Raw genomic sequence first — 14,720 nt, forward strand, 5'->3', positions numbered from 1 at the left:
TCACAGGACTTCAATGGGGACTCTTGTGTATCCATTCTAATAGATGAGATAAAAGACAGACTTCTCTAATGAAGCTTGTAGAAGCTATGCTAGGCTTATCTCACTCGGACATCTCTCTCTTGGGTACCTTACACTCTCTCCTACTGCCTCTCATTATCACATTGTATATCAAGTTCTGTGTATTTCTAGCTACAGCTGAGGCTATTTAAAGAGAATTTTGCAAAAACTTTGTGTGTGTAACTAACCACAAGCTGCTTTCTCTTATGCTAGTCATGGGGATAAATGATAAGGGGTTATTTAATGATCTACACTGGAATTATTATTATTGCTCATTTATTCCATCTTGGCATCCCTCTTGCTTTATACTGATTGTCAGTGGAAGTCGCAGGTTTGTAAAATTGCAGCCTCTTGTGGCCCCTATGTATATAACTAGCAATAAAGCCTGTTGTTTTTATTTACACTTTTTCCAAGAGCCTGTTTTCAAAAAGAAAACATAACAATGACACACAATTACTAATCCAGAAATCATAACCTAAACTGTATCACTGCAGTATGGCAAGGATATAAATTTTCAGCCGTAGAAAGTTGTTAATTCATAGTAAGATGCAGACAGATCTCTCTTCTAAATAAAGTGTAAAGTGGCAAGTTTAATATGTCTACTCTGTGTTTCCGTCTAGGTTCTTCATGAAGAAATTGAGTTCCCTGGCTCCAACATAAAGCTCTGTTATCTGAGCTCCCGTACTGCTGGATACAAATCTTTGCTTAAGATCACCATGACCCAATCTCTTGTGCCTCTGAATCTAATTAAAGTTCATCTGATGGTAGCAGTGGAAGGGCATCTGTTTCAAAAGTCATTCCAGGCATCCCCCAATTTGGCATATACATTTATCTGGGACAAAACCGATGCATATGGTCAGAAGGTTTATGGGTTGTCAGATGCTGTAGGTATGTCATGACATTCAAACTCTAATACTTACAAATGACAATGTAGAGCTTATAATGGCTGATTTAGTAGGAACACTGCAATAAATACTGTTGCAAGAATTTACATATAGACCAAATGCAGACTAAGCAAATCCTGCCTTCTTTATACTATTTTATCCTTGGATTACACCTCATCCACACATTTAGTGGAAGGAATAATTTGATCTCCATATATCCTGTTTGGTAAAAAGTGATTCTAACATTTGGAATGCCAATGCATATTCTGGTCCATTTGGAATCTAGTGCATATTGTTGTTAGGGCTTGCCTGTATTGTACACTTACAGTTAAAATGGTATTATCTAGCAGGCATCATTCCAGCAGTTTTACAGCATTTTAAAATTGCATAGTTAGAGATTTTTATTCTAGCAAGCAACAAAAGGAATGATCTTAAAAACCTTTGTAACTTTTATAGTTGTACCTGAAAATGTGAACAATTGATGTAACAGTGTCACAAATATGCATTAAAGCAATGTGAATCTTGAAAGAAAACCTTATTTGAAAGATCTGCTTGCTCTTATTCTAAAGACTTAGGCCTGGTCTCCACTGCCGCGCCGGGTCGACAGGAAATACGCAAGCTACGTACTGTAGAATGAGTATCTCCCATTGACTTACTTATACTCCATTACTGCAGCGTCTTCACTTTGATGCACCGATGGGAAATGCCCTCCGGTCAACGCAACATTACTCTTTTCTGGGGGATGGAGTTACTGCATCAAACAGAGAGCACTTCTGGGATCGACTGAGCGGGTCTCCACTGGCTGCTCAATCGATCCTGCTGTGTCGATCTCTGGAGCACGATGCATCAGAATCAGTCTAGACATACCCTTACACACTATAGCATGTCTTCTTCCAGTAATTCACAAATCCCATATAAATGTATGTAGTGTGTGTGTGTGTGTGTGTGTATATATACACACATGCAAATACAAGATGTTGCCCCTTCCATAATCCCATTTTAAATGAGCTGTTATATACCATATGAAAAAGTCCATTAAATATAATACATAAATATAGTGAATAATTAAAAGCAGAATCCTGTCCTGTCATTTAATAGCAGAATTTTTATTACATTTTTTTAATGATTTTTCCTACTCTCCCCTCATCAAGCTGGTCACTTCCCAAAGCCAATTATTCAATGAAAAGGTCATCAGGTCCCTACAGAGAACAAGGGAATCAAGTTTCAAGGTTGAATTAAGTCAAAGATCTGAGTTTAATATTGTGGAATAAAAAAGGAGAGAATAATCACTCCATCTCATTGAGAGTATTTGGGAACCAGTTGTTTCATCAGTAGTTTGAAAAGCTGTCTTGTCATTTTCATCCATTGCTTATGCAATAATTGTCACCATTTTTTCCCCAGTTTCTGTCGGGTTTGAATATGAGACTTGCCCCAGCCTGATCTTATGGGAGAAGAGGACAGCGCTGCTGCAAGGCTTTGAACTAGATCCTTCAAATCTAGGGGGCTGGTCTTTGGATAAACACCATGTACTTAATGTCAAGAGTGGTGAGTTAACTGATTTCATGAGTTTTCTGAACTACATACCGTTATACCAATTTCTGTCCATCTGTAGAAACTTGTGCGGTTTATATTTATATTCTGAAAAATCCAGTTCCACTGCTTTTCTTGATACATTTCTGAAAAGTTTTGTAAAGTCAGAAATGTTTTTTGTTTCTAAGAATTATTGTGTCATTTTACCAAGAATTGCTTCCTACCCTGTCATAGAGCAACACAGTCTTAAATTTCCAAGCTTTCCCTTCTGCTCCAGTGTTCCTTTTTCTTCTTCCCCTTATTCTGCCAATCTTCTCCATGCCTTTTCCTGACTCCTTGTGTTTGCCTTTGGCCCCTGTAATCCTCCTGAAAGATAAACTCAGGGAAAACTCTGACATAAACTGGGTAAGCTGATAGATCCCAGTCCCATGATAGTCATAATATAACACTAATTGGAAATAGGGAACAGGATTTTTAGACAAGTTAAAACAGGCCAGGGATGTGACAATCAGAGGGACCAAGTGGCATCAGAAGAGGACTCTGAAGTCCTCGCTTACCTATTGGTGATAATGCAGATCTACTACAAAAAACACTGCCAAGTGATGTAGCTAACTGTTGAATGATGTAAGATTGATTAAACAAATCCATTTACCACCCTCCCCTCCCTTAGAGGAAAGCCAACTGCCTTGGCCTAATGGGTCAACACTCCAAAAAAAAAAATCATCTCCTGCTTCCCCACTTTTTACTTTTGGAAAAATTTGCAACATTTAAATGCTCTTTAGTGTAAATGTTTTAAATTTCTTTCAAGCCATCCATTCTGCAGCCACAGCAAGCAGTCAACTACCCAAAGATGTTGCTGCATTACTAGCAACTGAAGGAAGTTCTAGTTCATTGCACAAGAACTCGATCCCAGGCAAACCTGAAAAAACACCTTCTTTGAACCTACCATGGTGTCAGGGACTTACAATATTAGGAGCTGGAAAATGTCAGGACAGTAAGCTAGTAACACAAAACCCAACGAGAAATACTTTGAGGAATTTCTTCTGACATACAGGGTCTGAGCGAGGGAGATGCACAGACAGTAAAAGCAGTTTTCAAGTATGAGACAATTTGTGGAAATGTTTTCATCAGTTTTGAAGACATCAGGAAATAGCGTAGTAGGTTTCATTTGTCACTTTAACTTTTCAGCCCTCCTCTCATTGAGTTCTAGGAGTAAATTATATATAAATAGTGTTTCCACATTTTCAGACTCTGGCTTCTGCTAGAAGCTGGATTGAGTTTTTCTGGTCCGTTTCTTTCATCAAATTTACTTGACTAGACTTTAGCCAGGGTGAAATAATTTCCAGAAAAACCGAGAACAGGGTTGAGAAAACAGTGGAGATAATGGGAACATTTTTTTTTTTTGGTACATTAAAGCAGTTACTCTAGTAAGTGCCAGTTTTGACTATGACTGTAAATGTCATTTTAATGAGCCAACTGAAGTACTGGCTCTGCCAGTTTGTGAAAACTTATTTTAAGCATTTTAAGCCATCAGTGATTCCCAAGAAGCTGGACAAAAGGAGTTTAGGTAGCATTTGGGGTTAGTAAGAGTCTTTAAATGTCAAAGATTTCAGCACACAAGCTATTTTTATTGCTGTAACTGTCCCACTTGTATGTATGACCCATGTGATTGTGTAATTTTTCTGTAATTAAATTATTAGTATTATTTATATTACAACAAGCACCTCAAATGGGCCATGTGCTTCACAGACATTTAGGGAGACATGGCCTTAGCCCTAAGAGCTCACAGTCTGCAAAGGATAAATGCCTCTACAGTCATAACATGGTTAATTGTGCATTGCAAAATAAAGCAAAGCTCCATTAACTACTTAAAATGCAGTTGCTAACTATTCTCTGTTTCTCTCCAGTTATTCCTGTTGGTCTATTCCCAATAGCTATGCAGGCAGACCTAAAATGGTTAATGTTCTTCACATTTTTTACCAATAGGACTAAGAGAGTTGGAGTGTTGGTCCCCTGCGAACCTTTTTTCAGGAACTTTTTCTGTTCTTTGCATGAGCAAATTGCAGAATAGTTAATTGCACAAGAAGCCTAGATGTAGTGTTCAAAATCAGTGAGGTCAGTTTATTTAAAACATACTTTCGTGGATGTTATGTGGCAGGTTGAGCTTTGTGGCATTGTACCAGCATGTGCATTCCACCCTTGCAGAAGGCGTGATGTTTGTTACAGCTATCAGTGGTGACAGCTGCACTCATGACCGCGCTACAAACCTCTTCACTTAAAAATATAATAATTGGATTTCCATTTGAACGTGCGGCTGATATTTTCCTCCATTATTTTTTGTACTACTTGACCACATTGTAATCAGTAGCTTTTCCATACTGTTTGGAGTTGGGGTACCCTGGCAGGCCTACAAGAAGCAGGACTCACATTACCCCTCAAGGTGGTTGGCTGGCAGTCCCAATTCAGACATTCCTCCCACCCCCAGAAATGGGGATGTGCCTCTGCCTTTCATGCTTTCCCTCTAGCCTGGGGAAGCCTCTTCAGCGATTTTGCTCTTATCTCTAATTTTTTCCTTTTTCCTCTTCTTCTCCTTCCCCTCATCTCCTTTGCTGTCCCTTGGATGAGTGAGAAGGACAGTGGAAGGGATCAGGAGAGGGAGAGGCGGAGAAGGAAGAGGACAGGAGAACCGACATACGAGCTTCCACATAGAGGAGGCAAAAGAAACTGGAGGCAGAGGGTCTGGCTGAGGCTCAGGAGCTATGCTTATCAGGGGCAAATGCTCTCAGTTCTTTGCCTCTTTGCTTTGCTTTCTAGTTGGTGACATTATAACAGTGGCCTTCCTTTAATCCGTTTCTGTAGGACGGGAGAAGAAAGAGATGTATGACAATGGTTTGATTCAAATGACAGGATATTGTCGTGTCTCCTAATAAGAGCCAACATTACACATTTAACTTTATTGCTAGCTGAGAACTCTTTTGCTCTTGCTGCCCTGAAAACAGCGACTATCCCTCTCCCCTCTATAATGTTATGAGACTGTGCAACTGAAGGCGCTTCACCTTACGTCCCTGAACCATTGTCATATCAGTTATTAAATGCAGGCCCTCCAAAGGCCAACTTTCCAAATGATCATAGTAACACTTCCATTTCCATGCACTGTTAGGTATACTGCACAAAGGCAGTGGAGAGAATCGGTTCCTAACTCAGCAGCCAGCCGTGATTACCAGTATTATGGGGAATGGGCGCCGAAGAAGCATCTCCTGCCCAAGTTGCAATGGTCTTGCAGAAGGAAACAAGCTTTTGGCCCCTGTGGCACTTGCAGTGGGAATTGATGGAAGCCTCTTTGTTGGGGATTTTAACTATATTCGGCGCATCTTCCCATCTAGGAATGTCACCAGTATTTTGGAATTAAGGTAAGGTGTCAAACTGAGCCCTTTGACTTTATGTAGCCTGTGCAGAAACCAGACTTTCCCATTCCTTTTTATAGTTTTCTAAAACATTGTCGTATGCCACCTGATAAGTTTCCAATGGAGAAATGGGGCACAGAGAAGCATGGCTCAACATCTATGGATGATAGAGCAATGAATGTTAATAGACAAAAAAAACTGAAGATGATCAATGACAAAATCAACTTGTTTTTTCTTTTTGGTAATCACTTAATACAATCTCCCTTTACTATTAGACAAAGGTTAGCTAGTTTTCAAGCCTGGGATTGACTGCCTAACATTGGTGAGCCACAGCAATACGCCAGTGCTTAAAAGCCTTATGATGAGTTCAGAAGAGTTTTTGATACCCGCGTTTTTGATGGCCATCATTCCTACTCCTTTCCCCCTCCCAGGCATTTTTAAATATCTTTCTTTAGGTCTGGCCTGTGCAGTTAAAATCAGGTTGATATCACAGAGCCATATGCATAATCAGGGTACAATTGTTCTTAAAAATTATCTCACTGTTCACAAACAATTGCTAAAGATTTTGTCACCTAAACAGAAAAGGCATCAGTGTATAGTGGACCACTTCACCTATTTCTGTTCACTGTCCTTTTTCTTCCCTCTGGGAGAGGAATGGGTGATTCCTGCAAACACTCACTTATGTGAATAGTTCTTCCTCTTACTGCTCAGTCTTTGGAGACAAATAATTACGCATGAGAGGAAAAGCTATGTGATTGGATCCTATGTGAACAGCTTCTTGGTCCTTCTGCAGCTCACTTGTTGGATATCAAGAGATGCAATGTGATCAAACTATTGCTCTTGTAAACTTCAGAGAGCTGCCAAATAGCTCAAGAGAATTCAAATAGTTAGCCTATTTCTCTGATACCACCATTAACCAACCGCTTCATTTTCAGTGCCTGAGAAAAGTAGCAAACTGATTGGTCTAGGAAGAGATGATGGGCCTTGTTGAGGTCTCACACCAGTTTTCCACTGATGTAATTCTGTTGACTTCAGTGGAGTGAGTCCTGATATATATCAGTGTGAGTGTGGTCAGAATCAGGGCCACTCTATGTTTAAGCCTATTCCCTGACACCTGTCTTTTGCATCATTGCACATCAAGCCCTGTTCACCCCTGAGCTGATTTAAAACATCATTCTAGAAAACAGACTTATTATCAACAACAGATAATTGATATATTGTGAAATACCTACAGATCATAGCTACTGGCCATGCTTCCTATTAGCAGATCAGTATATGCTCTAAGCAGGTAGTTTGTGTGGCTGTGTGATCCACCATAGACATTTGTCATTGTAGAACAGCATTGCACTCTGTGATTCTTCATTTTATATAATATATGATTAATTGATTTCATCCAATTGGAGTCTAGCCTGCTTTCAGATACATAGCTAGGCACAAACTGGGAGGGGTTGCAAGCCCTTTAGAGGACAAAGTGAGAATTCAAAAAGACCTTGACAAATTGGAGAAAGGGTCTTAAATCAGCAAGATAAAATTCCATAAAGATAAGTGCAAAGTACTTCACTTAGGAAGGAAAAAGAAATGCAGAATTACAAAATGGGGAGTAACTGACTAGGTGGTAGTACTGCTGAAAAGGATCTGGGGGTTATAGAGCAACACAAATTGAATGTAAGTCAGCAATGTGATGCAGTTACAAAAGAGGTAATATGATTCTGAGGTGTATTAACAGGAGTGTTGTAGTTAAGACACAAGAGATAACTCTGTTGCTGTACTTGGCACTGATGAGACCTCAGCTGAAATACTGTGTCCAATTCTGCGCACCGTACTTTAGCAAAGATATGAAAATGGAGAAAGTCCAGAGAAGAGCAACAAAAATGATGAAAGATTTAGAAAACCTGACCTATGAGGAAAGGTTAAAAAAAAACTGGACATGTTCAGTTTTAAGAAAAGAAAGACTGATGGGGGATGTGATAACAGTCTCCAAATATGTAAAGGGCTGTCATAAAGAGGACTGCAATCAATTATTCTTCATGCCCACTGAAGGTAGGACATGAAATAATCAGCTTAATCTACCAGGCAGATGTAGGTTATATATTAGGGAAAACTTTAACTATAAGGATCATTAAGCACTGGAATCAGCTTCCAAAGGATGTTGTGAAATCACCATCATTGGAGGTATTTAAAAGTAGTTGGATGAATACCTGTCAGGGATGGTCTAGGTTAACTTGGTCCTACCTCAGCACAGGAGACTGGACTTGATGATTTCTTGAGTCATTCCAGCCCTACAGTTCTATGATTCTATAATATTTATAAGTAAAGGCCAACATTTTCGAACTGAGGTGCCTAATATCAGGCATTTATTTCCATGTCACATCAGCATTTCTGAAAATCAGGTCACTTTTATAAGTGTCTAGCTGTAGGCTCCAAAATTTGAAAAAGTTGGCCCAAAGTTTACAAGAGTAAACTTGTTTGATCACGCTTCCCTTCTGGCTGTGCGAGTGAAGAACAAGTATCAGTCTACGCCTCTTCAGAATATGGCAAGAAAGTAAGAAAGCACATCAGCCAAGGTCACGGTGCTAATCTTTTCTTTATGCTTCTATCCGGCTGCCCTTGTCTTTTATTAAAGTATGTTTTCCATAGTATAGTTTTTTTGGCCTCTGTAACAATTACTAGTAATGAACAATGAAGCTATTTCATTTTGGGTACTGTTGAACATTTACAACAGGTTTGATACAATATTTGGACTTACATTCATAGTTTAACTCTGTGTTCTCAGAAAGGAATCTGGGTCCAGTCCTACAAATGTTACTCATAGAAAACATCCTTGCTCAGAAGAGTGGTCCCATTAAAGTCTGTGGGATTTATATGAGTAAGGGTTTGAAGAATTGGACCCTTAGGTATGAACAAGACCAGAATCCCAAACTGGCGTAGAAGCTTTAATAAAATTGCAAATAATATTTCCTTAATTAATAACAAAATATTCCTTCCTGTGTGTCAGATAATGAACACCAAGCTGGTTTTACATATGCATTATTAATCATGATGAGTAACTCCATGGAAGTCAGTGGAGTTACATCAGTGTAAAATTGTAAACGAGAACAGAATCATGCATGATATTTCACTTTCACTAAGCAGTATAAAATTTACCCGAGACATCAGCTCATCTCACTGGCTAATAAGAAGTTTGACCCAGGGCTGTCACATGGCACAATTTACTGAGTGAACCTTGCGAAGTTCCAAGCTTCCAACTGCAGCTCAGGAATTACCCACATCATCATTATTCCACTAACCATGTATTTTTAAACATAATTGTGTAAACACAATAACACACGCTATGTGAAAAAAATATATTAATTCACATCTGGGAGTGTAGAGGGCACTTGTAGAGGGCCTTTTGGCCTCGTGCCTAGACAGCACACTAGGCATCAATTGACACAACACAGTTCATGTTGCTCAGTCTCTTATTACTTAGTTATCAAATAGCACTAACCAAAGAATCACTTTGATCAGCTGAGAAACATTCTTGAAGAATGGCTGCATTTACAGTCAAACCTGCTTTAAGCAACTACCACAGGGACTGGAGGGGGGGAAATGAGTTGCTTAGTAGAAATTGGTCTAAAGATTAAAAAGAATTTCTCTTGAAAACTACTTTTGGGTAGTTTAAAGTGGTTGCTTTCAACTGTTAGAAGTGATCCTAGTGCTGGTTTCACCTCTCCACTAAGCTCACTGTTCTCTGTGCTAAACTGCCAACTTCTTCTCCTCTCCAGCACACAAGATGAACATATTTCCACATTATGATTATTTCAATGATCCAGAAAGTTTCTTGCAAAATATGCCTTGAGGGAGAGTATCGTAGAGGGAATATCTGGCAATTACAATAACCCCTTCATCCCTAAACAAACCTCAGGCTAGAGCTGAAAAGAGATTTCCTCTCCTGTGTCCTTTTGTAAAATAAAAACAAAATGCTATGTTTGCTTTACCATCTATTCTTCAGCTAACTGTTTGTTCTTTTTTTTTTCCCTTTTGTTCCCTTTCTATAAAGAAATAAAGAGTTTAAACATAGGTAAGACCAAGAGCTCTTTCCCATATAATTTGATACGATTTGTTTGCTTCATTGTGTTTGCTTTTTGTGTTGTGCTTCTCGTGTAATGTAATGTTTTTCATGTACCAAATATAGTAACATTTTATGTGCTAATTGTGTGTTATGAATATGATAAGCGTTAGCAATTATGAAATGTAGTCAAAAAGAAACCAAATAAGTTCTGACAGTAATTAGGAATTTCTAGCAGAATACACGTATAATGAACCCAAAGATATCTTTTACATAAGCATTTCTCCCTGCAGTCTGTAATTGGTCTAAATGGTTGAGGCAAACTACAGCAGTAGCTTTTGTAAATGCTGGACAGGGTTCACAAAGGCACTAATGAACTGGAAATGGGTCAAAAACTCATTTTCAACTCATTAATAATTTTTTCTTTCTTTCTTGTTGTTGCTTTAATATATTGACTGTTAAAAATGTGGTGGTCTGGTTATATCCAGCAACCAAATTGATTAGTTATTCTAAATGGAGTTTAAAATCCATTTCAAAGATCATGAAGAGAGTTCAAGTTCTTAGGAATGATGGGGAAGATTCTCTCCTTTTTGTCCCATGTGAGCACTACACCTACGAGCGGCGGTGTCCAGCTGGCATAGCCAGCACTTGGGCCTTCCTCCTCACAGTCCCCAACAGCAGGGGGTGGGGAGGAGTAGAACAAGGAGAGTGGTCAGCATGTGACATATTCTGCAATCCCCAGCTGGTGTATGGTCTCTTGGGGACCATAGTCTGATGGTTCCCCATCTCTACTGAGCCCAGGATAAGATGGATGCAGTAGAGGTTTGGGGTCTAACGGTCTGATTCCCCTCTCACAATGGAGTAAACCATGAGGGAGGCTGAGTTAACTCATTATTTATATGATTATTTGTGCTGGTGGAAGGTCATTATTTGCAGGTGTAAATCAAACTAATTGTTAGGAAGCCCAGGGCTCTGTGTATGGGAGGCTTTTCTGAGTATTTAAATCTAAAGAAATAAGTGAAGTAAATGGAGTTACTCTGGTGTAAGTGAAAGGAGAATCAGACTCTAACACTCACTTCTGCCTACGCTTACTCCCAGGCAACCAGCTTCCTGTCAGGCTGAGTCCCATTGACCTCAATGAGACTGCTCATGGAACTGTTATGTTCATGAGTGAGCGCCACGGGATGAGGTCTTACAGTCGAGTATCTCAGAGCAATTCTGATTATTTTATTAAAAATCTTTTTATACAAAGATACATTCCCTGCCTTCATGTAAATCTAATAAAGGAATGAAAGGGAATATTTTTAATAGCAAAGAGAGAGGTGAAAGCTGCTTCGCCAGTCAATGCTAGCTTGGAACATTTTTTTCTCCAGTATATGATATGTCTGTATTTGAAGAAATAAGCCATTAGGTTCTTTGTAGGAGTAATGAAAGTGAATCATAGATATGTCTCCATCTGCCAAAGTTTATTTGCCCCATTATCAAATTTGGAGAAAAAAGCCCCTCAGATCTTGTGAGCCTGTCACTGTGTTTGGTGGATAGGCTCACAGCCTCTCTCCACTTATTCGGCTCACGATGAAGAGCAAATACATATAACAGGTCTGCATCTGTGCCAATGGGTTGCTGAAACAAAAGATAGTGAATGCTCTGAATGAGATCACTGCATCGTGACCCTAGCCTAAATGAAATTCTAATGGCAGGCAAAGGTGGTGGCACTGGAGGTGAGCTTAGTGTATAAATGACTGCATAAGAAAGATAAAAAGGTCCAAAAGGAGCCCTCAGTTGGCCAGATTCTGCCACTCTTCATTGCAGTGATTAGTATGTTACTTCCCCTTGATTTCATGGTAAGACCTACTTGCAGAATGAGGTACTGCTTCAAAGTGAGTATAGTGACAGAACCTGCTCTTCAGTATTGGAGGAGAGCATGTCGAACAGCATGAAAGAAAAAGAGAGATGGAAGTCTCAAAACAACATTTAAAACCTTTTTTTTTTTTTAAACTGAAAGGCCTGGTATTTATCTGCTGGAAAGATAAGAGGTCCTGTCAGCTAAAGTCAACATTTTAGGGGCTTTTCCTCCAACCCAGGACTTATCCAAGGCAAAGATGGAAAATTCAGCTAAATATTTTTTGGTGGGGAGGAAAAAGGGAGAGGAGGTGCTGAGATGTCCTAGTGGAAAGACATTATGCTGTAGAAGACAAGACAAAGGATTGAGAAATTGAGTTCTAATCCCAACTGTTCCACCGATCTCACTGTATAATACTGCACAAGTCATTCAACTGCTCTGTGCCTCTGTTTCTTCCTCTGTGAAATGGGTATAACAGCACTTACCCATTTTTGTAAAGGTCTTTGAGATCCCTGTATGGGATAAAACTGCCAAATATTTTCTATTTATTTATTGTACTTCCCATCTCTTCATTTTTATGCTCCTATGAGTCTTCTGCAGATGGTGTTAGCTCTGCCCATTTAATTTCAGCCAAATCAATCTCCTTCTGGAATCTACCATTTTAGAGAAATGTGGTATTGACTCAGAAGCATGCCATGTTACAGTAGGCAGTGTCAGTCTGTTGCAAAAGAGGAGGATTACAATAGAGAGTGCTTTCTCTGTCCCTCCTCACTCCCCAAAATCTGGCTGTCCTCACATATGCACAGTTGTCTGTATGCTGCTGATAATCCATCTGCAGAAGGTGCCAGTTGCTATACTTCCAGTGAGAATCTAATCAAGAAATGGCTTATTTCCTCCATCATAACTTGCCTCAACATATCCTCACTCTTGGAGTTGTGCACTTTTGCCATATGAATCCAGGAATGTGGATATTTGGAGGCAAGTAACTCCACTTACTGGTAAGTTACCTGCCTTTTCTCTTGCTGTCCTTGTTTGTCCTCCACGATTTTAAAATCTCCATTGACCTTAAATAAAATCACCAGAGGCTCACAAGGCTGGCAAACATAATAGAGATCTCGTTTAAAAACATATTAAAGTGAATCCATCTTGCCAGGCAAGGTTTTGCAAATGTTCCTCTACTGTAGCTGTAGTTATACATATTAATGGTTGAGACTGAAATTTTGCAGTTTGCAAATCGTTTGTTAAAATAGTTCCAGAATTTGGTAAGATGTCAAAAATTAGAGTTTCATTAGAGGTGTAATAATGCATCTGAGCATCCACTTTTATTAAAAATCATGACTAGTTTATCAGTAGCAAAGTAGCCCAAGTTAATGCCAAATACCTGGGCTCTCTCTGATTTTAGGTACACTGCCAACTTCATTTACCATAAATGATGTTCCATATTTTATCTGGCCTAATAACAAATGAAAACAAACTTGCTTTAAAGATAAATGTATTACGCAACTACCTCCTATTTATGTAAGGCCTGATTAATCTGGTGTCAGTGTATTCATGACTCAGGGGCTAGTGCTTTGATCTCATTCCTGAGATTTCTGCTTTCAAGAGAAGTACAAGAATAACAACAGTTAGAGATGAACCAAAGAGATTTGGCCTGGAGCAGGTACCTCCAACTACTGTCTGATTCCAGATCAGAGGGTAGCAGCATCTTTTCCCATTTCAACTTATTACATGAGCGCTGAATAAAGAATCTAATGCTCTTCACTAGTTTACTTCAATAAATTAAACACTTGCTTTGTAGAAACTGTTCCTGGCAAAGGAATAATGAAGAGATGTAATAGTACATACTGGAAAAAAAAATCTCTTCTCAACATAGGTTCAACACAGTGCAGAATTCAGCCCAGTTGGTGGTGGATTTAGAGCTTCACTCTATGAGCAAGGCTCCTACATTGTCTCACTTTTTCAGTACTAATCTTTCTGAGCATGAAACCATTGATACTTAACATTTAGGAACATTAAATGCCAGATTTATCCATCTAAGTCAGAGGCTAGTCATCTTTCTGGCAAGCATACAGAGATAACAGTGGGAGGAGGGAAGGGCTTTTTGCAGTACACATTTTTGAGTACACCAGTCAGCTACTCAGCTTTCTACTCGCTTGCTGGGTTCTACTGTGTATTGTTTAGCAGGGTGGGAAGAAAGTGATTTTAAAGGAGGTGGCAGAGGACAGCTCCACACTCTTCTGAAAATACTGAGCAATCCATAATCAGAACCTAAACACATTATCCATTTTTCATTCCTTTTTCCTTTGCACACAAACCAAGCTATTTGTAGAGCTTGTAGCTACTGTAATTTTAAAAGCAATGTGCCCAAATGAAGCAGGAATATATCAGCACTGTGGGAAATAAAGGATTTCAAAAGGAAAGTAAAACGAAGTCCTTAAATAGAAGGAACTCAGACCCTTCAGAATATTAAGATGTCAAACTGTTCCTTTCGGTTCTTTAAGTGGCAGTCTAAGGCCAAGGATGTTTTTAGATTGCTCAGCCATCTCTGTTTTCTGTTTTCCCCTCCTAAAGCAACAATCCTGCCCACAAATACTACCTGGCTGTGGATCCCGTTTCGGGTTCACTGTACGTATCGGACACCAACAGCCGACGAATTTACCGAGTCAAATCCCTCACTGGTGCAAAAGACCTGGCTAGTAACTCTGAAGTGGTGGCAGGGACTGGAGAGCAGTGTCTGCCTTTTGATGAAGCGAGATGTGGAGATGGAGGGAAGGCAGTGGACGCAACCCTAATGAGCCCTCGAGGTAAAGAAAGGAAAAGAAAGCAATTGTCTGAGGCTAGGCTAGATCTGGATATAATTATCTAGTAATTAAATCACTACTTGCTTGGTAATTTTTATTCCGTGCTTTAATCACAGTGGATTGGCAAGTGATCATGCTTTGTTTAGTTAAAGC

The 14,720-nt window shown here is 39.4% G+C and overlaps 1 protein-coding gene across 1 annotated transcript in view; it reads left to right on the top strand.

Annotated features, from left to right (window-relative positions):
* Positions 1-14,720, top strand: part of TENM2 (teneurin transmembrane protein 2) — a 722,842-nt gene that overhangs the window by 674,914 nt on the left and 33,208 nt on the right. Inside the window, exons 19-23 of the mRNA XM_067566613.1 lie at positions 678-945; positions 2,343-2,486; positions 5,632-5,881; positions 9,915-9,935; positions 14,338-14,570. Of these exons, the coding sequence (XP_067422714.1) occupies positions 678-945; positions 2,343-2,486; positions 5,632-5,881; positions 9,915-9,935; positions 14,338-14,570 (916 nt within the window). The remainder of the gene's footprint in view (positions 1-677; positions 946-2,342; positions 2,487-5,631; positions 5,882-9,914; positions 9,936-14,337; positions 14,571-14,720) is intronic.

This window comes from Emydura macquarii, unplaced genomic scaffold (assembly GCF_026122565.2).
Source record: "Emydura macquarii macquarii isolate MOO-44397 ecotype Brisbane River unplaced genomic scaffold, CSIRO-AGI_Emac_v2 contig_2768, whole genome shotgun sequence".
NCBI lineage: Eukaryota > Metazoa > Chordata > Testudines > Chelidae > Emydura > Emydura macquarii.